The 26,728-nt window shown below is 42.8% G+C and overlaps 1 protein-coding gene across 2 annotated transcripts in view; it reads left to right on the top strand.

Annotated features, from left to right (window-relative positions):
• A1CF (APOBEC1 complementation factor) overlaps positions 1 to 26,728 on the top strand; it is a 48,304-nt gene that overhangs the window by 16,841 nt on the left and 4,735 nt on the right. Inside the window, exons 3-8 of one of the 2 annotated variants that reach the window (XM_088019792.1) lie at positions 681 to 811; positions 5,999 to 6,237; positions 11,136 to 11,300; positions 17,789 to 17,886; positions 21,677 to 21,950; positions 24,148 to 24,329. In XM_088019792.1, coding sequence (XP_087875918.1) covers positions 681 to 811; positions 5,999 to 6,237; positions 11,136 to 11,300; positions 17,789 to 17,886; positions 21,677 to 21,950; positions 24,148 to 24,329 — 1,089 coding nt within the window. Of the gene's footprint in view, positions 1 to 680; positions 812 to 5,998; positions 6,238 to 11,135; positions 11,301 to 17,788; positions 17,887 to 21,676; positions 21,951 to 24,123; positions 24,330 to 26,728 lie in introns of both variants that reach the window. The other variant, XM_028104587.2, reaches the window with a different exon arrangement.

The following is a 26,728-nucleotide window of genomic DNA, read 5'->3' as shown; positions in this document are numbered from 1 at the left end:
GAAGGAACAGTATATAGGCAAAGCAAAAGAGTTATAGTCAAAGGGATAGAGAACCCTCCTACTGTAGAGCTCCTGACCTTGGGCCGATTGTGTCGAACAAACATCTACCTTCAGCCTACAGATCAAAACAACAACAGGAATCCCCAGATCATCCTCTGAAACACATCTTCCCTGGGTATCTTGAGGTCATGGTGGGAGAAAGACAGATAAGAAATCAGTTAGCAAGGTTCCAAGTGGAGAGCGTCCCGGGTCGGTGGTAGAGTATGACCAAGTAAAGATAAAACTATGGAAACTTGAGAGGCCAAAGTAGAGGGCAAGGACAAATCTATCGTGAAATTGTGTTTCTGATGACAAATGCGTTCTCAGGTCCCAAGGACAATGGATAAATCCACAGATAATTGTGTGATGAAAGGCCACTTGCTCTGTTGAAAACATATTCTGTTAAGTCAAGCCGAAATGCACTTGTATACGTCTTCTTTATTTAACTTGACTTTGGCCAAGAGTCAGATAACAGATCTGAACCCAGCATGAGAAAATGCAAACCATTCCCCGTGGGATGCAAATGCCAAATATGGCAGAGATAAGACTTCAGAAAATAGTGTGTGTGTGTGTGTGTGTGTGTGTGTGTTTTCATTTGGAAATACAAATGTACAAACGTGGATTCTCTCTTTTACTTGTAGATTGGTAAAATTTATGAAATGAGAATGATGATGGATTTTAATGGCAACAATAGAGGGTATGCATTTGTAACGTTCTCAAATAGACAGGAAGCCAAGGATGCAATCAAGCAACTTAACAACTATGAAATTAGGTAAGATCCACTTCTTCTGATTAAAAGTGAAGCAGACAATGCACCCTGTATCTGTTCTTCCATCAAACTTCTCTAATATAGTATATGCAAAAGACAGGCAAATCAGAAATTAAAAAAAATAGGTTTCTTTGGTGCAAATCAATTTGATAAAATATGTATTTAATGTCAACACTATATAAGGTGTCAAACTAAGTTTTGTGAAATGCTCAAAGAAACAAAACTCATTAATTCAACTGTCTCATGAATATGGTGATGGGCACTGTTCAAAATATTGGAAATATCAAGATGCCTTTTCCCATCCTCATAGTAAACAAATGGATATAGATTTTTAAGAGTATGAAAATCCATATGAGGACTCTAAAAAAGCAAATAAAACAAACAAAAAGCAGAACCCGACCTATAAATACAGGGAACAACCTGATGGTTGCCAGAGGGAGGAGGGGGAGGGGGAAGGATGAGGAAAATGGCTGAAGGAGAGTGGGAGAAATAGGCTCCAGTTATGGAATGAGCCAGTAAGGGGGATGAAAGGCACAGCAGAGGGGATGTAGTCCATGGTATTTTAAGAGCGGTCGTACAATGGCGAGTAGAGCGTAATATACAGAGAAGTCAAATCACTGTGAAAGTCATGTCACACTGTGTGTCAACCACACACACAAAAAATTTAGGTATGAAAAAAATCAAACCACCTCTAAGGAGGTGGCTGCTCTAACTTGGTGTGTTTAAGAAAATACTCTCCAGGAAAGTACAATTTTCCCTGAGACTTGAAAGAAAAGAGTCAGCCATGACAGCCATATCTGGGGGAAGATTATTCCAGAGAGTAAGAGCAGCACGTGCAAAGTTCCCCAAACGCGAACAAGCTCGAGGTGTTAGAGAACAAAGCCAACGAAGTAGGAACAGAGAGGAGAGCTGAAGGCAATGTCCTCTGAGAGGCTTATACGCCATGATTCAAAATTTGCCTTTTAGTCTAATAAAAAGGAGAAGATATTTCATTAGATTCATGCTTTTAAAAACATAACTCTGGCTGTTGGGTGAAGAATGGAGGGTAGCAGGAAAAGAGGGAAGCCAGAGGGAAAGCTACAGCGGAGAGTAGCCTAGGTCTAGACGAGGGATGATGGCAGGTGCACAGGGACTGGTGGTACAGGTGGCCAGAGCGGTCGGACCTCGGGGGCGTTCTGGGGGTTGAACACACAACACTGGCTAAATATTGGATTTAGAGTGAGAGCAATGTTGGAATTCAGGGACAAAAGCTAGGATGTTGGTCCCAGTATCTGTGGATGAGATAGGGTCGTTGAGATGGGAAGACCTGGAGAATAGCCAGAAACTCGGAGAGCTTAGTTTGGGGAATTTACCTGTGAGAGTCACATTAGACAGCCCCAGGGGAGCTGTTGAAGTGGTGATTGTCTGTATGATATTGGAGCTAGGAGAGAGGCCTCAGAGCCAGCCAAACATAGGCAATATTGCAAATCATGGGACTGGTGGAGGATTCCAGGGCGTAATTGACCTGGTGCAATCAATAGCTGGTTTTTAATCAACTAAAACAGGGCTAACGTCGTGAAATTGCCTGAGTTCTAAAACCTTCACCTAGAGACGCAACCGTCCTAAATTATCTCTTAAAGGAAGCCGTGGGGCACCTGGAAGAAAGATCAGTGACGCAGTTGAAAAGCCACAGCTTTGGGGTCAGACAGGCTTCACCTGAGTGCCGGCAAGTGGCTTCACCTCCCCAAGCCTCAGTGTGCTCACCCCTAAAGTGGGATGAGACTTTTAAAGGCTTACAGACTTTTAAATGCTTATCCCAGTGTTTGGAACATGGTAATAGGTCAATAAATGATAGAACTCTTACATACTAACACGTTCAGCAATTCTAAGATGTAATTTTCATATATGTCCCTTCTGCATCTTAAAATTAATGTCATCTTAATGTGAATACAGAGAGATTTCCTACCACTTATTGTCTCTCACTTCCTACAGGCCCCAGAGAAGTCCTGCACTATCCTGAGAATTCTGTTCAATTCTGTTCAATTACTAGGTCATTTTTCTTAAACCCCTTAGCCGCGAAAAGATGGACTCGATGGGCAACCGTAGTAGCCTAGGCACTAAGTCCCAAGGTCGGATCCTGGAACAGAGTTTTGGAGGACAGTATAAAGGAAGTTCCCCTCCCACACATGCCTCCATGAATCTGAAAGAACTCTGGTATGTGGAGGCTTGTCTGGTGTGGGAACCAGGCGACCAGAGAACAGGTTTCTTCGGACAAATCCTGGGACCGTCAGCATCTAATTCCTCACACCTTCTCAGCATCTGTCATAGGAGATGACATACACTGAGCTGTTTTTGGAAAGGGCTCCAGAAAGCTCTACTTTAATACAGCTTTTTAATAGGACAGGTACAAGGTTTCAGGGATCAGAGGAGTCCCCATTCCTTGGTCCTTCGTGGAGCCTAGACATCTGGAAAGTGAGGGTTATTCTCAAAATGGCTTTTAGTTTGAGATGCATGGAGACTTGGCCACACAGGGAATCAGCACGGTTTGCTGTCTGTACTCAACACTTTGTTACACACCTGGGGCCTGTCCACGCTTTCTGAGAACAAATAGGGTGTGAAAAGCGAGCACAATCAATCCATTCCAGTCACTCCTATGTAACACTGACACATCTCTGTGAATTTCAGGGTCTTCATCTATAAAAGAGAGAAAGAGATACTTACCTCATGGGGGTATTATGAAAAATAAATAGATAATGCAGGCAAAGCTCACGTGGTCTGTGTTTGCTGAGGATTACAGTGGAGGAGGGGGGGCAGGAGCGGGCGGAGGGGAAGGAGAAATATTACAAAGCATCTGGAGAGAGCAGGCTGGTGGCCACATTCCAGTCAAAGTTCAGGTTGGACGCCAGAAACAAAGGTGAGGCACAGAGGTGCTCTAAACATCAAGGTGTAGGATAAATAGAATATGAAATAGTAGCAGAATAGATAGCCCAGAGCCAATCTCCCCTGCTTCCTCTCCATCCTAGATCAGTCCTGCCAGAACACAGAACCTTGCCTGCAGAGAAGATAATCTTCGATTTGCTTTTAGACACTCTTTCTCGGGGGATAGATAAGGTTCTTATCCGGAAAAGACCCATCATTGTCCTACCATCCTCCTCATCATCAAATATTCACTGAGATTTGTCTAAATGCCTGGCTTCTGGAGACATTAAAGCTGTGCCCTCAGCGTGTGAGAGATGGCTTTTCGTCTCCAAGCAGTTCTGGGAAAGTGCCTGACTTAACCATACAGATTTAAAAATAGGACACGGAGACTCCAGGCTCCACCTGCTGGTAACTGACACCTGACTGGCCCTCCATCAAAAACAATAAAATGTCTAAAGAAATTAGATTTTGGACTAGAGGGGTTTTTTAAGTAAGAAAAAAACAAACAAACCAACAACAACAACAAAGACAAAACCCCTGAGAGATGACTTTATCCACCCTTCCCTACCCGCAAGGAAAAGCACATTCCTTGGGCAACGCTCACCAGACTGTAACGGACCTGCCACAACTCTGCTAGGTGGTCCCCAGTTCTTCCGCAAAGCACAGAGGGCAGGCACGACAGGGGCCGATCCTGGTGAGCACACCTGCCGCCCCACTGAACACCGCCAATTCCGAGAAATCAGAGCAACCTCCCACTCGCCGGGCTGAGCGCTTCTCTTCGCGACATGCAGGTAGTTTCTGTGAAAGGAACTTTACCCATTTTAAGAACTTTAATAACTTTGTGTTATTACAAAAGTCACACAACAAAAGGCAAAAAAAGGGGGGGGCAATAAAAATTCAAACCATTCCTCCATAATCCCATTGCCCCAAGATAATCACTATGTTGGCTTTTTACTTTTTAGGATCTTCCTAGATTTTTGGTATGGTGTTCATCAAAATGGTCTTCTCGTATACTTATCTTGAAGTCTTTGTTTTTTAAGCCAGTAGCCTAGGGTGAGCTGGTTTTTTAACCAATAAATATTCTTCTGCATTACCGTGTTGAAATGACTATCGAGCATTCTATGGTATAAATGCCCAGCTTTTGATTATCAATGATTCTCAGCCAGAAGCAGTAGTGTCCACCCCAGGGGACATTTAGAAAGATGAAGAGGCATTTTTAGATGACCTAACGGGTGACTATTAGCATTTAGTGCACAAGAACCCGGGGTGACAAAGATACAACAGTGCACAAGGAGGAAAGATCCAGCCCCAGACTCATTATGCATCTCAGCCAAGATGCATTAAACTGGTCCTAGATGGCAGCACCTGGGTGGCTCAGTCATTACGCGTCTGCCTTCGGCTCAGGTCGTGATCCCAGCGTTCTGGGATCGAGCCCCGCATCGGGCTCCCTGCTCCGCGGGAAGCCTGCTTCTCCCTCTCCCACTCCCCCTGCTTGTGTTCCTGCTCTCCGCTATCTCTCTCTCTGTCAAATAAATAAATAAAATCTTAAAAAAATAAAAAAACTGGTCCTGGATGGTGGGATATTTTGGTTATATTCAATGTGGGGACTACTTAAATACTAGCAGTGAATATCCTGATACCAAAATGTTGGTTCATCTCTTTTTTAAAGACACTTTCCCAGAAGGAGCACTATTTGCCCCCAAAATTATATACAAAAGATTTTTGATACATTTTCCCAAGTGTCCCCAAGAAAAGCTTAATCTGCACTCTGCCAATGAAGGCAGACATGAACTTGCTCATCAGCAGCACTGCGCAGCAGAATCAGGAATGAATGGAGAGTCTGGAAATCTACAAAATCTTAAGCAAGTCATTCAATTTCTCAGGGTCTCGAGTTCTTCATCTATAAAATGGAAACAGCGCCTGCTCTGCCCATCTTCCTCGGGTAGGCCAAGTAAGAGAACATGTGAAAGCCCGGTCAGCATAAGGGACAACTTCTAAGGGCCGTCATGTCAGAATCGCTTCCCTATTTGGCCGGGAAGGAAAGGGAGCTCACAACCGTCTGGGGCCAGGTAGCCTACGTGAGTAATGGGGGCAAGGTGCACAGGCCTCGGGGTCAGGGATTACCCTGGGCAGTGAGGAAACAACAGGAAAAGACCAAACAGCCCACATCCGCAGACCCTCTCAGGTCCAGGGTCATACATGTTACAACTTCCATCTTAAGCCTCAATCACACAAGGATTCTTGCCGAGCAGAAAGAATGCCTGCCTTTTTTTTTTTCCTTTTTTTTTGCAGAAATGGGCGTCTCTTAGGGGTGTGCGCCAGTGTGGACAACTGCCGATTGTTTGTGGGGGGAATCCCGAAGACCAAGAAGAGAGAAGAAATCCTAGCAGAGATGAAAAAGGTCACCGAAGGAGTTGTCGACGTCATTGTCTACCCGAGCGCTGCAGATAAAACCAGAAACCGGGGCTTCGCCTTCGTGGAGTACGAGAGTCATCGGACGGCTGCCATGGCCCGAAGGAAGTTGCTGCCAGGTTGGCACCCCCTCCTCAAAGAGGAGACCCCCACACACACACACTCTGCTGCCTGCCTGCCCCAGGCCGCTGTACACCTTAGCAAAGGAGACAGAAGCTGGGTGTTGTGTGTTTGCTCTGGAGCTTTGCTTATGTGGTACTTTAAACCCCTTCCCCTTCTTATCTATGTCGCAGTAGATGCAGCTCCCTGAAATTTTCACCGACTAGGTTCTGAAACATATGCACGGAGGCTAATGTACGTGCGCTAACCCCGTGATGAAGCGTTACAGTGAAGAATCTTCTCAAAAGTGAATATATCTGCTGTTTTCGTATACAGAGTTTGTCATCAGGCTTACTAGGAATGGAGTAGATTGTCCATTACGATGTAGAATCAACCTGGGAGTGACACATTATCCCAGTGACAGCTAAGTGACATGAACTCGTATTAGGACTCCCCAGTGTCTAATATTTTCTAATGTGGGGAGAATAGAAATAATAGCCCTCCTCAGAAAGGCACCTGTTAGGGGCTACCACCACAGGGTGGGTCCCATTTGGGCAACAACCGTCAATTCCCGAATTTAAAGGCCCTGATCAACTTTAGGGAAATTGTTGAAAATCCTCTGCTCATTCTCAAATATTCACTAAAACTTACACAAAGTAAGTTATTAAGATGAATCAATATTAAAATGGTAAGAGGATTTCAAGAATGACAGAGTAGAGACATTGGAGTCCACTCTTCTCTTGAACACCATGGAGAGCCACCAGAATTAAAGACGAAACCACCACCACCTACATTTATATTGTCCCTGTACACAAGCTTAAAACCAAACCATGAATGAGTAAGTCATGGGGATGAAAGGTACAGCGTAGGGATATAGTCGATGATATTGTACTAGCATCATATGGGGACAGATGGTAGCGACACCTGTGAGCACAGCATAACGCATAGTTGTCCAATCACTGTCTTGTGCCTGACTCTAATGTAACAGCTGTATCTACTATAGTTCAAAACATAAAAAAAAAAAAAAGAAAACACAATAAGAGGGTTGGCTCTCTAGAAGTTTTCAAAATTGGAAGATGGCTTCTGATCTTGGGAAAGATTTATTTTTTAATATTTATTTATTTGGGGGGAGGGGCAGGGGGAGAGAGAGAATCCCAAGCAGACTCCCCACTGAGCATGGAGCCCAACATGGGGCTCGATCTCACGACCCTGAGATCATGACCTGAGCTGAAATCAAGAGTCGGTTGGAAGCTCAACCAACTGAGCCACCCAGGTGCCTCGGGGAGGATTTTTTATTAATATTTTCATGAAGGCAGGGGCGCCTAGGTGGCTCAGATGGTTAAGCGTCTGCCTTCGGCTCAGGTCATGATCTCTAGGTCCTGGGATCGAGTCCCACGTCAGGCTCCCGGCTCAGCAGGGAGTGTGCTTCTCCCTCTCCCCCTCCCTCGACCTCTCCCCCTGCTCATGCTCTCTCTCTGTATCAAATAAATAAATTAAAAAATATATTTATTTTCATGAAGGCAGCTGAAGTGAAAAGATAGGAGATAGCCCCCAAAGTTGCCAAATCCATTAGAGAGATGGGCATTTTTCAGATCGATGCTTCCTTTCACTACTGTCACCACCCGATGGTCGGATCCTGTGCCACACAGGCGCAGAGAATCCCCTGACACTCCTCATGAGGCATGCTTAGCCCTTTGGTGACCTGAACTTAATCTTTGGTATCTTCTTCGACCCTCCTCTTCAACGGTTCTTCCATGAAAAGTCCCTTGTATCCATCCTGATCTCAGACCATCGTTGGAGTCTAAGAACATATATTCCCAAACAGAGGCTGTTTTCAAAAACTCCAGATTACTCTCCCAGCTCTGCTCTCGTTTGGATGTACCCCACTCTCTGCCTCTTCCATCCTGAACATCCTCACCAGATTAGCATTCCCCAAATCTCATGTCATTCTTTTGACAATTCTGGCAAATCGTAGGAATTTGATCTCTCTACGTGTCGGTGGGCTGAATGGTGCTGCTCACTCATTGGTTCAACAATAATCACCCACTGCTTGCTGCCGAGGAGACCGAGAAAAAACTGAGCCTATTGTTCAAGGCTCCAGTCCTTTCCAGACACACTTCCATTTCCCAACAAAACCCTTCTTTCTAGCAGGACCAACTCCCCTGTGTTTTAGGCAACGCCATACTGATTGTTGTCTCCTTTATCCTGAAAGCTGTACCTCCCACTAGAATGACCTGCACCCTCCCCTCCTCTGCTGACCCATGGCATTCAAAGCCCCAGCTGAGCTGAGTTTCTTCAGCTGCATGTGAGTCTGAGGGCGTCCTCAGCAGACAGACCATGAATGAGCTGCCCAGAGCCCACTATTCATTGCTGTTGTACCTCGTGAGCCAAGTCTGCTACCCACTTGGACACCCTACCTATTACCTCACTGTCGATTCAACAACAACAAAGGATTCAGGTCACTGGCAATCGTCTGGAGAGCCTAGTTGGAAAGAAGGCGATCTTTAGCAAACATGATAAGCAAGAGCCACAAACAGCTCCTCCTTCTTAACTGATCCAGACTTGGAGACAGAGGGAAAACTGTTGTCTAATGTGACGTGTTGCTCCCCCAGCCACCTGTCTCCCCTGCAGACAGTGGCAGCTCTCTCCCGACACCGTATCCTTGCAGAGGTGTGTGTGTGCAACACAGTCTTGGCGTCCAACCCCTAGGCTATAGCAGAGCATCGTGAGGATGCTCCGAGGAAAGTTCTTGCAGTGGTTCCACCATCAACCAGCGCGGAGATCACCTGGAGGGCTCGTGAAAGTGCAGAGAGCGGGGCCCACCCCCAGGGTTCCTGACTCAGTGGGTCTGGTGTGGTGCCTGCTCATTTGCATTTGTAATGAGTTCCCAGGATGCTACGCTACTGAGACCCAAGTTTGAGAACCCTCAATCTAAGTCAGTGGCTGTCCGTCGTGGGCTGCAGATCTGAATACCCTGAGGTTTTTAAACAATACCAGAAACCAAATTAACCTCAGATCAGCTGAATCTGCTTCCCGGGGGTGCGGAGCAGGGCCCTGGTGTTTTAAGTTTTCCAGATGATTTTGTTGTGCGGCCAACGTTGTGATCCACAGCTACCTCCATCAGCTCAGGATACTGGCTGTCACCTGCTGGGGAGGTCAGTAAGAACATATGGAGGAGTAAATGGGAACATTTACGAAGCATGGACAATGGGCATTGCTCTCTTCCCAAGGAAATCCTTTTAAAACAACATCTATTGCACCCAAAGAGTACTCCAAAGAAACTATACACACAAGAGACCAAAAAAACCCCCAAAACAGTCAAGGGGAGATGCATCACTAGAAAGTGACTAAGTCCCTCACGTGCATCATCTTTATTTCCACAACAACACCAGGTAATACTTCTATTATCCCAAATTTACAGATGAGGAAATTGATATTTAGAAAGATGGCTTCCTAGCCAGGATCATGAGCTGATGTTTGACCTTGACTGGCTTCGAAGCCCATGTTCCCAAATCCCTCAGCAGCCCTGATGTCCATGGAAATATTTGGGGTGATCACTGCTAACCATATCTCCTCCAGTTCTGCCCACTGCAGCCTTCTGCAGACCTTCAGGCCAGCCGACGGCTTCCTGTGGTCCCAGGCCAGGATGGCAAAGGCTAATGGGCTAGAACAGGGTTCTCAATTTTAGCTGAATTAACTGAGGTGCTTTCAAGAATCCTGAGGCCTGGACCACTCCTATCAAATTCAGGAAGGGGAGTCCTGGGGTCAGTAATGAGCTGGTCAATCTTTCATAGACAACTCCCGGGGAAAATCCAAGCCCTGACTTGTAACGTTGCAGATCCCCGTGGAATGAATGGTACCACTGTGGCTGATTCCAAGCTACCCAGATGGCCTCAACTGGCTCATAAAACTCTGAAAATGTAACAGTCTAGTATAGCAAGTGGAAAGGAATTGGGTCCAGCACACCAATGAGTGAGACTCAGGTTGGATATTTCTTAAAGCTCTTCCAAAACAATAAAAACACACAAGATTTCTAATCAAGTTTAGAAATTGAGTTGACCACCCCACCCTACTTCTCTCCCCACGGAGTGACTGCGAGCAGGAACTGAGGTAGCGAATGGAAAACACAGTATATAGGGCAAGATGCTCAATAAATTGCAACTTTAGAAATACCAGAATAGATGTAGTCATGGGTAACGACTACCCCTTCAAAAAGAATTCAGTTTCTCATCACAGACCCTTCCACTGCTCTGTCTTCTTGAACGCAATAAAATATTTTTCTGCAGATTCCCAAGTTGTCCATGTGCTGTCAGGAAACTAGGAGGGAACACAGCAGATGAGAGCCCTGACCAAGTGTAGGATACAGAGAACAAACTAGGGGTCCCCGAGCCCTGCTCACTTCTGCCCACACACCAGTTTTTAGCTCAGTGGTGGCAACTGGTCATGCAGATCCCAACAAGAGCAGACATACTTCCTAATGACCTTTTTAATGCTTCATGAAATCAGACTCTAGGTCAGAGCCCTAAATCCATTTTTTCTCCTTTCTCCCCTTCTGCCACCTCCTTTTCAATGACTACCTTCCCCTCCGCCCACCCCCCCCCCCGACGAGAGCTGGTCCAAGACCCAAACCTGCCCATTGCTGCCTCATTTCTGTTCCATTTCAAACCGCATCCTAGTTCCCTTTATGCTCAATTATTACAATAAGCTGTCTGTCACACAGAACTCCCTTCTGGCCAGTTCTTCCATTTAATTGGAAGTTTTCTCAAAATCAGTCATCATCTCTTATATTATCGGTCTTCAGGCTCCCTCAAGATATGCTCAAAAGTATTGGTTGCAATTAAAAGGCCATCTCAGCGAACCGAGATGATATTGTCCTGATTTCTGTGTAACTAATCATACTTGTGATCCTTCTGAACAGGAAGGATTCAGTTATGGGGACATCCTATCGCAGTAGACTGGGCGGAGCCCGAAGTGGAGGTGGACGAAGACACAATGTCTTCGGTGAAAATCCTGTACGTGAGAAACCTGATGCTGTCTACCTCGGAAGAGATGATTGAGAAAGAATTCAACAATATTAAACCAGGTAAGACACACTAGAGAAGATTGTTTTTGAGGTGTACTTTAAAAACGCTTGTGCTTGAGATGACTTCCTATGACTTTAAACAGAATAGCTCTCATTTAGCATTCTTATAATTGCATGTGGACTACAAAAACCATATTGCAGCCCTGGGATTAGAGAAAAAGGGACACATGGTCCTGAAACATTTACAGACATTGTAACTCTACAATTATCTATGTGATTACTTAATTAATGCACATTTCCTTCACTAGACTATAAATCCCATAAAGGTCTTTTGGCTTCTATTGTCTCCTCAGCCCGTCTCTGGGCCTGGGTCATAGTAGATGCTCGATAAATATTAACTGTGTTGATGAATGCATGGCCAGAACTATATCTAAAGCAGGGTTTCTCAGCCTCAGTGCTCTTAACTTTTTAGGCCAGATAATTCTTGGTCGTGGGGGGTCTGTCCTGGAAATTAGAAGAATTTTAACAGCATCCCATGCCTCTACCCTCTAGATGCCAGTAACAACTCCCAAGACGTAATAACCAAAAATGTCTCCAGACACTTCCCTGGAGGGCAAATTTGCCCCCAGTTGAGAACCACTGGTCGAAGGGAATATGATTATGACTTCAGGTACATAAATAGGGAGGTGAGAATTAACTCTAGGAAACTCATTTGGGTAAAAAGGAAGGGAAAAGAACAGAGGGAGGTGGAGGGGGATAATTATTGCTGCTCATCTTGTCAGTACTTTGCAGTATCAGTTTTATACCATGAGTTTCAGCCCTCATCCCTTTTTGCTCCTATAGGAAACTACAATAGTGAGACAGGTAAAGCATTTCAGGAAACAATGTCCAAGTGAGAATTTCCCAAAGCCAGTTCTGCAGAACATTAATTCTGTGGACTGTTAGTAGATGCTACTGATAAAAGGGGTCCATGGTCAAATAAATCCATAAACACCAGATTCAGGACAATTAAACAGATTCTGTTTTATTGCAGGACTTATCAGAGTCCTTAACCTTCTAATATGCTTTGAAAGTCTCCAAAAGGAAATGTAGGATGGCTCCTCTCCCAAATTTTTGGACCATGGGTCTCATTTTTTGACCAGCCATCTTGTGGAATTAGCATGTTCTGGAATACACTCTGACCTAAGTTTATCACTGTGGTAGCATCTTTTCACTTTCACAGCATGAGTCACCTACTGAGCACCACGATCCTAGGATGCAGGTTACTGTGTCACTTCCGTTATTATAAAGGTGAGAAAACCAGAACCCAGAGCAGTTACATTGCTTGCTCAGGGTCATACAACTAGCAAGTGGCAAATCCCAGATTTGAATCCAGGTCTGGCTAAGACCACGTTCTTCACCACTCTGTGACCTCCATGCCCCATCCTCATTCCGCTCACTCACTCCTTCATTCAACTATCATTACTTTAGTAGCTCCTATGTGCCAGGCACTGTGGGAGGAGTGAACAGGTGTGCTGTGTGTGTGGAAGGAGTTTAAGATGTTCCAGAAGAGCCTCCCCCCCACCCCGGGTGGCTCAGCCAGTTAAGTGTTCGACTCTTGATTTTGGCTCAGGTCATGATCTCAGGGTCGGGAGATTGAGCCCCAAATCAGGCTCCATGTTCAGCAGGGAGTCTGCTTGGGATTCGCTCTCACCCTCTCCCTTTGTCCCCCCCCCAAAAAAAGGTGCTCCCGAAGAATAACAGCCATGACAGCCTATCCTTGGGGCACAGAAAAGACTCATGTTTAGGAGAAGTGACCTGTGAGCTGAGATCTGAAAGTTGATGCCTTTGTGGGCAGAGGAATGATATGTGCATGTTTAGATGTTATTGGGCTGCCTCCCACTATGTGTTGACTTCCTACCTTCTTATTTTTATTTGATACTTCCTTTTATTCAGTCTTTTCAGTAAACTGTATTGAGAGAATGGCATGTCCACATGCAAATCATAAAGTTGGTCTGAATTTATATAATAGGCAAAGTTGACTCAAAATGGATCAAAGACTAACAAAAAAAGCTAATATTATTAAAAAAAAAAAAACCCTAGAGGAATATATAGGGTAAAGCTTCATGACATTGGATTTGGCAATACACTCTCCGATGGTATTAAAAGTACAGGAAACAAAGAAAAAATAAAAACTGCATCAGAGGACACTTTCATCCCTGAAAAAGCAACCCACAGAATGAGAGAAAACATCTGCAAACAATACATCGACCAAAAATTAAGTCAAGTAAAACTTCAAATGTATATTTGTCCAATGGACAATATCGTGCAATTGTCATAGACACATGGTCAACACGCACATTAAAAGATGTTCACCGTCACTCGCTATTCACCCCAGAAATGCAACCCCAAAGCGTTTTCCACCTGCCAAGATAGCAACAGTAGTAGTAGTGATCATCAAAGAAGATGACACAGATGTTGGGAGAAGCTGGAGGAATGAGAACCACGTGCCCTGTAGATGGAAACACAAAATAATGCCATCACTGGGAGAACCACACGTTGGGTCCTAAGGAACAGATAATCACCATATAATCCGACAATTCCACTTCAGGGCATACACACAAAATGAATAAAAGCAGGGGCTCGAACAGACACTTGCATACCGTGCTCACAGCGGCATTATCTGTACCACCCAAAATGTGAAAACCACCCAGGAGGGGTTGGAGCAGTAAAACGTGGAATGTGCGTGCAGTGGACCAGCACTCACACCTAAACTGCAGGGAAGTTTTGAAACATACGACATGGCTGCACCTTGGACACACGCTGTATGGCGCCAGTTATCTGAGGTTCCTGAAGTAGGCACGGTCCTAGAGACGGGCCGCAGAACGGTAGCTGCCCAGGGACAGGGGAGAAAGAACTCAGAAAGGATTATTTCATAGATACAGGGTTTCAGTTTGGGTTCACGAAGAGGTTCTAGAAATGCACGATGATGACAGTTGCACAATATATTTCTTCCTTTTATCTAATTAAAACATTACTGTTTTGTTTTGCTTTGTTTTCGCTTTTTGGAAAAGTCTGGAATGAGACCTCCAAGACTGCTTCCTTTCCTGGTCACTGGTCATCAGCTTATCGTGTTAAAGAGAGACATGTGCTTGTGTCCTCCTGGTTATAATGAAAATAATAAATGCGGGCTCTCTCCCTCTCTCCTCTCTCCCTCTGGTGGCACAACTCAGGGCTCTATACTGATGTGTGGCACCTTCTCGGCACTCCACCAAAGAATATGAACTATAGAGGGTGGAGAACTAGCAGACACCTGCTGTATTGGGAAGAAAAAAATCAGAGCTAACCAGTTTATTTTCCAGTGGAAAGGGTGTGTTTATACTTATCTAGGAAAATTTTCAGAGAGAAACAGGAAAATACCCCTTTAAAACCCCTATTGAAAGTTTGGATCCCTCAGAGGAGCCCGAATATTCCCGGCAAATATTTGACCCTATTATTTTAACCCTGATTAACCTAAAAATACTCTACTGCCATTCAGAGAAATAAGTGACAATCAGAACAGAAACTGGGGCTGAAAACAGGTTCATCCCCAGTGTAGCCTAAGGCTATCTGCTGAAATTCCAACTATAGTTATTCTACAAAATCTGATTTTCCTAAAACAGTTTCACATCCGAATCACCAAGAGGGCATAAAACAGATTGTGGGCCCCTCCCCCGGGGCGTTTCTGAATCAGCGGGTCTGGGGTGGGTCCGGGCGCCGGCATTTCTCCTAAGTTCCCGGAAGAAGCTGATGCTGCTGGTCTGAGGACCGCACTTGGAGAACTGTGGCCCTTTGATCATCTTCCCTTCAGATAAAAGGTGTGTTTCCCTTCTGGTAATTGATGCCCTGCTGACAAGTTGACCATGAACACAGTCGTATTTTTCCAATTCCCTGTATTATGACTTCAGAGTCTTTTGCATCATTGCTAATGACGACCACTGATATTTTATTGCTTCTACCCTCTTCTACTCAACCAACCATCGGTAAACAAACTCCTATAGACTCAAGAAGGGGCATATTATCATAAGCCATGTAGTGAATACGATTGTGGAGAAAACCAAACTCTCACTTTCTAACTTGTTTCATACATTAAATCTTCATACATTAAGATTTCCAAAGTCAGGTTTAAACAACACTGAAGAGTGTTGTTTAAAAATGCAAGCCGGTTTCATTAAGATTTCCAAAGTCAGATGCAGCTGAAGAGTGTTGTTTAAAAATGCAAGCCGGTTTCATTATCTGCGAGCAAAATTTGGGGGCATTTAGATCCATCAGCTTCCGAAATGCCACCTAATGAATGAGAATGCTAGAAGCTAGAGTGTGAATTGACTGGTAATATTTGCTCGTTCCATGTATATTTGTAGAGCAGCCTCTGTGCACACAGTACTAGGCAGGACCTGGGTGATGCTAATACCAGGATGCCCCTGAAACAGATCCTGTTCTCAGGGGGCTAACGGTCGAGAGGAGCCTCGATGAAGGGCAGCACTGAAGAATGAATGGAGCCAAGCCTGGAAAGATAGAGACCCTCATTGCCGCCCCCCACCACCACCCTTTCACTTCTCAATGACCAGGACAAGCCATAAGGTTGTGTTTTGATAGTTACACTATCTGACACTGAAGGACTAAAGAGACGGCACGGGAAGGTCAGTTAATTCCGTGTCCCACGCTTTGTGGTCTCAAATACGTTTATGTATTTCCTAAGCCTCGCCAGACAATTGTGCTCTGGACAGCCACTGCCATAAGAAGTCAAGGGTTGAATGCTGAGGGACGAGAGGGGTGCCACAATGGTTTTAAATGAGCCCTACGTTACAGCCCTACCATTATTCCAAAAGACAACTTAGAGCCGTTGAACCATGTGATTGCCTTTGTAACCTTGAATCTAAGAGGATAGATAACTGAAGCCTGATAGCGAGAGGACAAAGGAGAACCCTTATCTGCTCTTCTGGCCCTCCCTGGGGAAGGGTCCCATCATAGGTTCTGTCTGGTGATTAGGATAAGAGAGGAAACCCAGTCTCTGGAGATACACCCGAGTCAGTGTTACTGAAGGAGCACAATTGGCACGTTAAACTGTTAACTGCTAACAAGTTGCACAAGTGTCCATTTCACCTTCCCTCCAGGAATAACTTTTTAAGGTTGAGTCATCAACAATATTTTCTAGCAACATTTTAATAATAAAGTGTTAAGTTCAACCATTTTGGTAAAACTTTCTATATATATATAAGTTACCACCAACATAGGCAGCAGCTCCTCAACATGAAAATGGGTTAGGTTGATCTGTTATTTTTTTATCACACAAATAATACCAATCAGCATTGCAAATGTTTGCAGAATACCGAAGCGTATAAATTAAAATATGAAATCTCCCTTTATTCTCTCCAATTTTTCTCCCCGTTCCTAAAGTAACCTCTATTTTAACAGTTTGGTCTCTATTTTTCCAGTTCTCTTTCTGTGTGTATTCCTACTTAGGTGTGCATATATATGGGTTGGGATTTTAAAAACATAAATGTTACAGTATTATACTTATTATTTTACAAACTTTTAAATTTAACAATAGGTCTTCAGTCTTTCCACGTGAGTCTACATAGGTCTATTTGTTCTCTTTAAAGACTCATTTTATTTCATACGAATGTACTAGGCCTGATCAGTCTCATGAGAATGGACTTTAAGTGGTTTCGCTTTTGCTACTTCAACAGTGGTAGAGTTAATGTTCTTACGCATGATGCTTTTGCATATAGGAGTGCTTCTTTAAAAGACATTCCTCATGGTAGAATTAGTGGATATGTACATTGTTTCCAACATTTAGATATTATGAACAGCGTGGTAAGGAACTATCTTGGTTTTCTGATGTTCTTTCAGAAACTTTTTTTTTTAAATCAAAAGAATATCAGATAAGCAGTTAGGAGATCTGCATTCCAGTTCCTAGCTGTGTCAACTCTTATGAATCTCACTTCCCTTGTCAGAACCCTAGATTCCTAATCTTTAAGTTAAAAATGCATACATGAAGGTCAAATGAATTTTTTAAAAAACTTAAAGTAAATCATTGCTGAAGTCTCTCCTACCTCTAAAGTTGTATTCCATAAATCAAGAAATAAAACATTTTTCTAGGGGAAAAGCCATAAAATTGTAAAAGGCAATCACCTAAGTATAGATTTATAGGATGACCAATAGTTAAGTTCAAATCAATTCAATGAATATTTCACCGAATATAAGCTACTATCTTTTACATTGTATGCCAGACAAAATAAGATACTGCTTCTATCCTTAAAGATCTAATAATCTAGGAAGTGGAAAACACAAACCCATAACTGGCAATAAGGCAGAAAAGAGGGGATATAAAAAAAAAATACAAACAAAAGCTTCTGTTGAACGTGTAGAATTGTAAACCTGGACATAGCGACTATTCTCAATGAGATCTTTACCTGAGTAATGAGTCTCCAAAAAAAAAACAAAACAAAACAAAACAAAAAACAAATAAATAAAATCATTCTCAGGGCTTTCTCAGGTTTGCTAATGGGGCTACTTTCTGTTTCCAGGTGCTGTAGAGAGGGTAAAGAAGATTCGAGACTATGCTTTTGTGCACTTCAGTAATCGAGAAGATGCAGTGGAGGCTATGAAAGCTTTAAATGGGAAGGTAAGGTAGGACAGTACACACACACACACACACACACACACACACACACACACACACACACACAAACAGGTTTCACCCAAGTGTGGTGTGGAAATTTTATTCAGAAGAATGATCACGCGAGTCTGTATCACTCAGGCTTTCTCCACCTCTGACAAGACTGCCTGGGTCCATGAAGATGAACAGAAGAGAAGTGACAGAAACACAGTGGAGATGCGCTCACGTATCTGGCTCTCTCTCTAATTTTGGGTGATTTGAACAAGTCACCGACCGTCAATTTCCTTACAAAGTGGGGGATTGGAGTCCATTATTTCAAGGTGTTTTTCTCAGGCCCGGTTTTCTCTCATTACTTCAAGGGATTATCACCTCGCTAGTGCAGTATTTTGGAGACTGAGGACCAGAAAACTGGTCAATTCTGTTGTTCTTCTGCCCTCAGAGTTTGCTCTCCTACTCTGGAAGGCTCTGGATCTCTTCCCCTTGCCAAGAGTGGAGTCTGGGGGAAAATGTGCTTCTTCAAATCCTTTCTCCTGACTTGTACATAGAAACCAAGATCATATTTAGTTATCAATGCAATAAACATTAAAACCCTTCTATAGACCACTTACCTTGCTAAACAATGTCTGGGACACAAAAAAAACAAAGAAACTTGCCAACAGGCTAGAAGCCTATGGAGGAATAAGACGAGTACACAAACATCTTTCATAGTTTAGCCAAATAAGTTCAGTTTCATTAAATTTATGGATAAATAGAGAGCAAGTGAGGTGAGAAAGTCCAAAGGAGGGAGGAGCGAATCAGAATCAGAAAATCTTCAGGGAGACGAGAAGATGGTATGCATGAGAAGCCCTAAAAATTGGGCAGAATTCTCAAAGGAAAAAACCACGGAAACAGAGAGACAGTCTGAGGCATGGAATTTGGAAAGAGCAGGAAGTGACTGAGGAACAGTGAAAGTAGACCGATTCGGTTAGAACATCACACACGTAGGGCTGCATCTCCCATCGGGCTTTGCACAGTTAGTCCTAATAGCAGACAGGTGGCGAAGGGACTAGGTACAGAAGGGTGAGTGTAGGGAAGGGGAATCAAGTGGAGGAACCAAGGCTCACAGTGCTACCAGAGTCAAGGCGACAGGCGGCGGGGCAGGGTGGGGGTGGTGCCTGGAGAAGTAACTGGAAACCTAATGGAGAAAGGATTGTGTAGAGCAGGTCTCCTTGGGAGAAGTAGGGATCTTTGGCCAAAGGACACAGCCAGGGGCCAAGGGAGCACCTCCCCGAGCAGGTGGCTGGGCTTAGGGGCCAATCCGGGGCCCACACACACGTACGGGCTCTGGAGGAAAAAAACATACTGACTCCAAAACACAAAAAGAAAACTGTTAAAGCAAAAATTGAATGCAAATTTAAATACATGTCCGTGAAGCAAAACATGATTTCATCTTCATTGGTGATTACATTTAGTATGATAAAACTGTTATTACCTTGGGAACAATTTGTAGGTTAGTTTCTCAATTTGAAAACATTCCTGAGGATACATGATGATTGCTGAGAAGGGACAGTCAGTCATAAATTAAGTGCTAAATAATTACATTGAAATAATCACAGCGGAAAAATATTCAAATTGTTCCCAATTTTAACAGCTAGAAATTTTATAGCAATGTGATATATTATAAGGTTAAATATATACTCAATATGTTAAAATATATACCAAATATTATATTTAACTATAATGTTGTATGGGAAAAATCAGAAGTAAATTTGCCTAGGAACTATACAAGCTTTGAGTATACATATGCATATTAATAGTTAACTTATTAGACAAGGTGAGACTGAAGCTTTTTGTGTAATGGAGTAATGATCACATACAATTTAGAGAAATGAATGTACTAAGAGTTGCAATTTTATGGAGTAGGAAGAGACATGTCATTGGTACTATTTGAAAAGCTACTACAGTCACCCAAACAGGAAGAAATAGGGCTTGAGGAAGGGCAGGAATAGAAAGTAGGAGATAAAGCTCCACACAGGGCTATGGGGGTATGAATTCAAAACACCCAGGAAATGATTGGATGTTGGAGTGAGCAAGAGTCATTGGTTTTCAGTACGGGAGGCTGGAGACAGAGAAGCCAGGAAAGGAAACCTATTTAGAGGGAAAGGTGATGACCTGAGCTTTGCATTTGATTGTTCATCTATTCTAGAAATACTTGTGAAGGTCTGTGATGTGCAAGGAATTTTGCTGGGCTTGGGAATATACCAATTAATAAGATATCATCCTAGCTCTTGAAACATCTAGACCAAATAACTAGAATACAATCCTGTGTTTAAACCACTATTACAGGGGCAGATGAATGCAGCACAAAATCTATTACAATGTGAGATCTGACTTTGCAGTAAAGAATCATTCCATTAAAAATGTCTCTTGGTATGGAAGTGCCTAGAAGCAGAGACCTATTTGGGTCTCTCACTTTCCTCAAGACAGGACTGAAGATAAAGAATCTTATGTGTAAGACCACCCCATTCCTTTGGATCCTCAGGTCTGTTTCTTCTAATTACATCAACACCAGTGTGAGATAGTTGAATATGACCGCGATTCTCTCTCTCGGTGTATTCCAGCTAACATGTTTGATACAGGCTCCTGCTCTTAAAAAGTAGGGCAGATATATGAAACTAGGAACAAGTGACAACAAGGAAGCACAACTTTGTCTAGCAGACTTCAGTGATCTCAGAACCACTGAAGCACTCACAAAATGGCGAGCTGCCGTGAAAGGGAATTCTTGAGGGAATGCTTCATTTTACTTCTTTTCTTTATAAAAATAGAAGCTTATAATAGTCTTATGCAGAAGAATCTACAAACGCTTCCTCACAACACCTTGTCCCATCGATAAGAAATACCTCGATCCATCAAGCGTTCGTGGAGAGCCATCTTTGTCTCGTGCGTGCGCAAGCAGTACGGAAAAGTGAGTCACGCGTGTAGCTCTACGCACAGCCTTTTTCTTCAACATCTGGATCTGTTTGCAAACTGTCCAAAACTTGCATCAGAAAGAAGCCTCTCCAATAAGTCTTGAGGACAAGTTTTTTAAGAAGTGCATGACTTGAGAAATCTCAGTACCGCCCCTGCTATCCCTGCCAGCTCCCAGCTCTTTAGCAGGTCAAAAAGCTGCTTCATAGGTACCTATGGGGAACAACACAGTAACCTCCACAACACAGTAGCCTCCTTGATTCTCTTCCTTAAGTAGGGCCCCACTTTTAAGCCTCTCTTCTCCTTCAATGAAAACTTACCTACAACGTGTGGCTGCTCTAAGGAGTAAACCATTTAGCTGGCTAGTGGCCAGAAAGACCTGACGAGGCTACCCATGCCACAGTGTTAACAGTCGATAAGATTTCCTTATTGGTTTCCTTCCACCTTCATTTTGCTGTGCTAAGATATAGACATTATATTCCACCCATTATTAACCTAAAAGGTCTTAGAATTATATAATATGTAACTTAAAACATATATCGCATAAAACTATCACATAATTCTCTGTCACAGTGACTGTGCCACATAATTTATAACCAGTATGTCAGTGGCCAGTGGCCGGTTTGTTCCTGTCAAACCCATTGCATAATATATGCAATTTTCCAACAAAACCACTCAGGAAAACTCAACTGACACACAAACATGAACCCATGAAGAGACAAGACATGTATAAGTGAGACAGTCTGTGAACAGAACAGCAAATTGACTAACACTCAAGAGCCCAGGGCTCAACCACACTTGGTTGTCTTCACATTTTCTCATGTTCCTTCTTCTTTGCTCTCTATGACAGGTGCTGGATGGTTCCCCCATTGAAGTGACCCTAGCCAAACCAGTGGACAAAGACAGTTACATTAGGTACACCCGAGGCACAGGTGGAAGGGGCACCATGCTGCAAGGAGAGTACACCTACTCTTTGGGCCATGTTTATGATCCCACCACAACCTACCTTGGAGCTCCCGTCTTCTATGCTCCTCAGGCCTACACAGCAATCCCCAGCCTTCATTTCCCAGCCACCAAAGGACATCTTGGCAACAGGGCCATTATCCGAGCCCCTTCTGTTAGAGGTAATGCTCATCAGCTCTTGCTCTAGAATAACTCTACAATTTCAAATGATTCGTATTGCAATAGCCTTGGTCAAATGGGATGGACCCACTGAGAGAAAAGGACTGGGAAAATCGTTTATGAAAAATCAAGTATTATATCAATAGTTGTCCTTCCATAAAAATCTTTTTTCACATTACAACTGGTTATTGAAAAAACTCGGTCAGAACATAGCACAAATGAGTCTAATGCATACATTTGATCTTTGCCTGGGCCCATAAAATTTGTGCAGACTAAGTAGTTAGCTTCTCCCTTATCACTGGACCACCATATTGCCATCATATGTGACTCATTAGAAAACCCAAGTGAGGGGCGCCTGGGTGGCTCAGTTGTTTAGCGTCTGCCTTCGGCTCAGGTCATGATCCCGGGGTCCTGGGATCGAGCCCCGCATCGGGCTCCCTGCTCTGTGGGGAGTCTGCTTCTCCCTCTGCCACTCCCCGCTGCTTGTGTTCCCTCTCTCGCTGTGTCTCTCTCTCTCTGTCAAATAAATAAAATCTTTAAAAAAAAGAAAAGAAAGAAAGAAAACCCAAGTGAAAGCAGGATGGTCCAATGGAAACCAGTTATTTCAAATGGCAAAAAACAAGTCAAGGCACATATGTATTTAACGGTAACTCAGTGGCATCATATTCATACATAAATCACAAATTATCATACATATTCTAACAGATATATGAGAGACTTTCATCTGACCTCCCCCTAGAAATATGTGCTATGTCTTCTAAAAAGCCCCACTATTGAGGAAATCAACTTATTTCCCCAGGATATGGAGAACGAAACAGTAAAGTCCAAATAGAAGACTGACTACCATACAATAAATCTTTCCTATGTAATCCTACAAGAATTCCAGATGATCACACAGTTCTCTGGGCTCAGTTCAAGGAACACAGACAATAAGGAAAGCGTTTTTTAATTTCTGTTAAACTAGTTTGTCTCTGCCTAATGGAATCCTTCAAAATAGTACTGCTAGGAGAGAATTAATGCCAAAAGAATCCCGGTTCTATCTTCCAAATATGACACCACTCTGGGCAATTTGACAACCAACTGTATTTAACTCTGTCCTTGGGTTTTACTTAGATGCAAAGGGGCATGTCCAGGTTACCGTGAAAACAATTATCTTACCGTGTTTTACTATTTTTCAGGAAAACTGAACTGACCATCCTAGAGGTTCTAGTCTTCAACAGCCTTAACCTTTCCATAATCATTATAAAATCACTCTATCCAAAATTATAATGCAAAAGAAATCATCAGGTTTTCCTCCAGGATAATCTATAACAAATTATGTCATTAAAGTATGGTGCATTTATAATCTGAATTCATATTATTAAATAATTTATACATTAAATATAAATTGTCAACCAGTTGTAATGTAGGAAAAAAAACAAGCCCCGCTCCAAGGGAAAAAATACCTTATAGCAAGAAAGGAATCAATGAATGATATTCATGGATGAAGGGTAATCAATTTGATTTTTTTATCACTTTACACCACCAATAGGGAATCAAAGTAGCAACATGGCAAAACAAAAAATCAATAGGAATCTATTAATGAAACTCAATGGAAATTTAAGCCTCACGTTGTCTGAACATAAAACAGAAAATAGTGAACCTATAAACACGTTTTCTAAATGTTCAAATGTTTCCCAACTGATCATTGGGGATGGGATTAGTGGGGAAGCTAAAATTCATTTCTGATTTACTGATCCATGATAAAAATGCAAGACTTATTTTAATACATGTGGTCATACCATGCTGGGATGTTTAAATACCTTCCCAACGTTTATTAGTCTATAGAGAAATGTCAACAGAAGGTCTACTGAAGATAGAAATTGCAAATTTTTTCTCTGTGTCACAGTTTTAAAGTTGCTCATGTACTTATCAATAGCCTTGAGAGTATGGCTTTCATCCACAGATAGTAAAAAAAAAAAAAAAAAAAAAGAAAAGAAAGAAAGAAAGAAAAAAAACAAGACACTTCCGGTGAACCCTACTTTATATTGAGTTTCATTACATTAGAATCCTAGAGTTTTCTATGCATCTTGAGGGCAATGATCAATGTGACTTGGGCTAACTTTTCCATTACAGTAAGATTCAGGGTGATCTTCTGGTGGTTTGATTCAGTTTAATGCCTTCTTACGTTCCTAGAAATTTACATGAATGTACCTGTAGGGGCCGCGGGAGTGAAAGGACTTGCCGGCCGCGGTTACTTGGCCTATGCAGGCCTGGGTCGCGGATACCAGGTCAAGGGAGACAAGAGAGAAGACAAACTCTATGACATTTTACCTGGGATGGAGCTCACCCCAATGAATCCCGTCACTTTAAAACCCCAAGGAATTAAACTGGCTCCCCAGGTAGGTAATGTTATTCCAGAGACACTTTCCTTAAGTTAGGCCAAAGACCATCAACATTTGCCTTTCATCAAATGACCTGACTGGATCCCTACTTGGGCTGTTGTTTTGTTTTGTTTTGTTTTGTTTTGCTAAATAGGTAAAGTGGCCAATCCACATAAGGTACTGTGAGAGAACGCTAACCGCTGAGTGCCACTCACTGTTCCAGCACAGGCTTTCTTATATTTCCCAAATAATCTGAACTGGAATGCAAAGGTCCTGAAAGCCATTAAGAATTATCAAACTTACACGGAAATAAAATGAAGCAAAGAACTCAAAATAACTGCCTACTGCGTAGGAGTTGGCTAATGGAGAGTATTCAAGACAGGGAATGAATAGGCCACTTAGGACATCTTTTATTGGAAACACTGGGTGTGAGAGAAAACACCATACCATCCATGCTGATATCATGGACTTGTACTAATGATAAGATGCCATCTATCATATCCAGTTAGGTCTCCCACAATGATTATGCTTGGGGAGGGGCATGATGGTGAATTTTTAATGCTTTCATTCCACAGCTCCAAGTTTCCATATTTCTGCATGAGGCTGTGGTTTTTATTATTGGAAAATGAGATGTTATAAAAGCTGTTCCAGGGTGGAAAGTGAATAACAGGGGTAAAAACAAAACAAAACAGGATCTGTGTGAGCCCTGAGCCTATTCCCTGTGGGTGTACAGTACATGCCAGGCTTTCTGTAGAGACACTGGCTGAAGAAGCCATACCCAGTTGTTCAGAGATAGAGTTTGTGGACCCTAAAGGAAACATCCCTACTCCAGGTCCAAAGGTATAAGCCCCAAATGTATGGAAGTAGCCTTATGATTGCAATCAAGTAGAAAGCATGGCTTTCTAAAAGCTCATCTTATTATTTTTGTTGGATCAATGGCTGTCTAATACATACCAATTAGCTCATCTAAGGTTTCTACTAACCCTACCCAGGCAATTAAAAATAAGGATCCCTAGCAGAGTGGTACACAGCCTTCATTTGTTTGTTCAAGAGCCATTTATTGGGCATCCACCATACACCGAGTACTGTGTTAGGTGCTGGGCATGGAAAAGGGAATATAATGCAGTCCTTGCCATCAAAAATCATATGACAATCCAGTGAGAGGATACAGACACATCAACAGATCATTATTGTCAATTCTACTAAGTGTCATGGTAAAGCTTTGCTTAGAAAACACAAAAGCTTGTCATCCAGTCAATCTTGGGTTAAAATCCAAAATAAGGAACCTCATTAAGGACCTGGAATACTTAGGAATCTTTCAAGAAAATAAAAAATAATAATCATTATAAATTCCATATAATAGTTCCAGGAGCTCCCACAGTGTGATGAATAATCTCTGCTGCTTCTATTAAACCCAGGTTAGAAATTGGTCATGGTTTATAGGGATATGTAAGGAACTCCCTCCCCAAACTAATGAAATTTCTTTAGTCTGAATCTCTACAAGGTCGGCTTAGAAATTGAAGGCTATGCCAACCCAAACCAATGTAGATGGAGCCTTAACAGCCCCATGGTGGGGTCATGGGCATCCGACAAGAGCAGGGAAACAAGGCGTGCCCAGCAGAGTCAGGAGTTAGCGTCCGTACTCTTTGAGCTTGTGTTTGCACAACGGGAATGTCTGCCAGCTAGAGTAGTCTACTGGTGCCCAGGAACCTTCAGGAATGCTTTGTAGACGACAAGAGATGCTACACAGCCAAGAGTAGTCACAAGCAAAAGTCAGTAAAGGAAATAGGAGCAATCCACAAATTTAATAAACTGGAAAAGGCCCTGCAATTGCAGCTGGACTCGTGTCAGAACCAATGAGATAAGAAGCTCCATGGAGTCAGCCCAGGGCACGGTTCTGTCCCCAAGTCTTATTCTTTTCAGACTTAGGCCCTGTTTTGCACAGTTTCCTGAGTCTGCTGACTCATGGGAGCATCGGGGCAGGTGGACCACTGAAAATGGCTTCAGGATGAAAAAAAAAAATTGGGTGCCTTTAGACGAGATTCAGTTTGGAGTAGTGATAAAGGCAGAAAAAAGCATGCAGGAAGATTCTAAAACTCAGGTCTTTGTAAAAACAGCCAGAAGTGGTATTTTGCCAAACAAAGACATTGTAGCTGTCAACATCCATCTATTGATGCTCATCAGTAACTGGTAACCACTAAACTTTTTAACTTGATTTTTTATGAAAATGTGAAGTTAAAACCCTATGACAAACGACATGAAGTTAAGAATATATTCTTAGGTTATTTTCTCTAAACCATTATAAACAGGAGGATGGACGGTAGTCATGAGGGAGTCCAACCACACAGTGCTGAAACGTCCATTTTTTTAATGGAAGAAATATATCAAACAAATCATAAAATTAAACTATTGGTAAA

Source organism: Eumetopias jubatus, unplaced genomic scaffold (assembly GCF_037043125.1).
Source record: "Eumetopias jubatus isolate StellerSeaLion01/CBP00866 unplaced genomic scaffold, mEumJub1_p1.0 scaffold_17, whole genome shotgun sequence".
NCBI classification, from domain to species: domain Eukaryota; kingdom Metazoa; phylum Chordata; class Mammalia; order Carnivora; family Otariidae; genus Eumetopias; species Eumetopias jubatus.
This window is presented reverse-complemented; position numbering and strand designations above follow the sequence as displayed.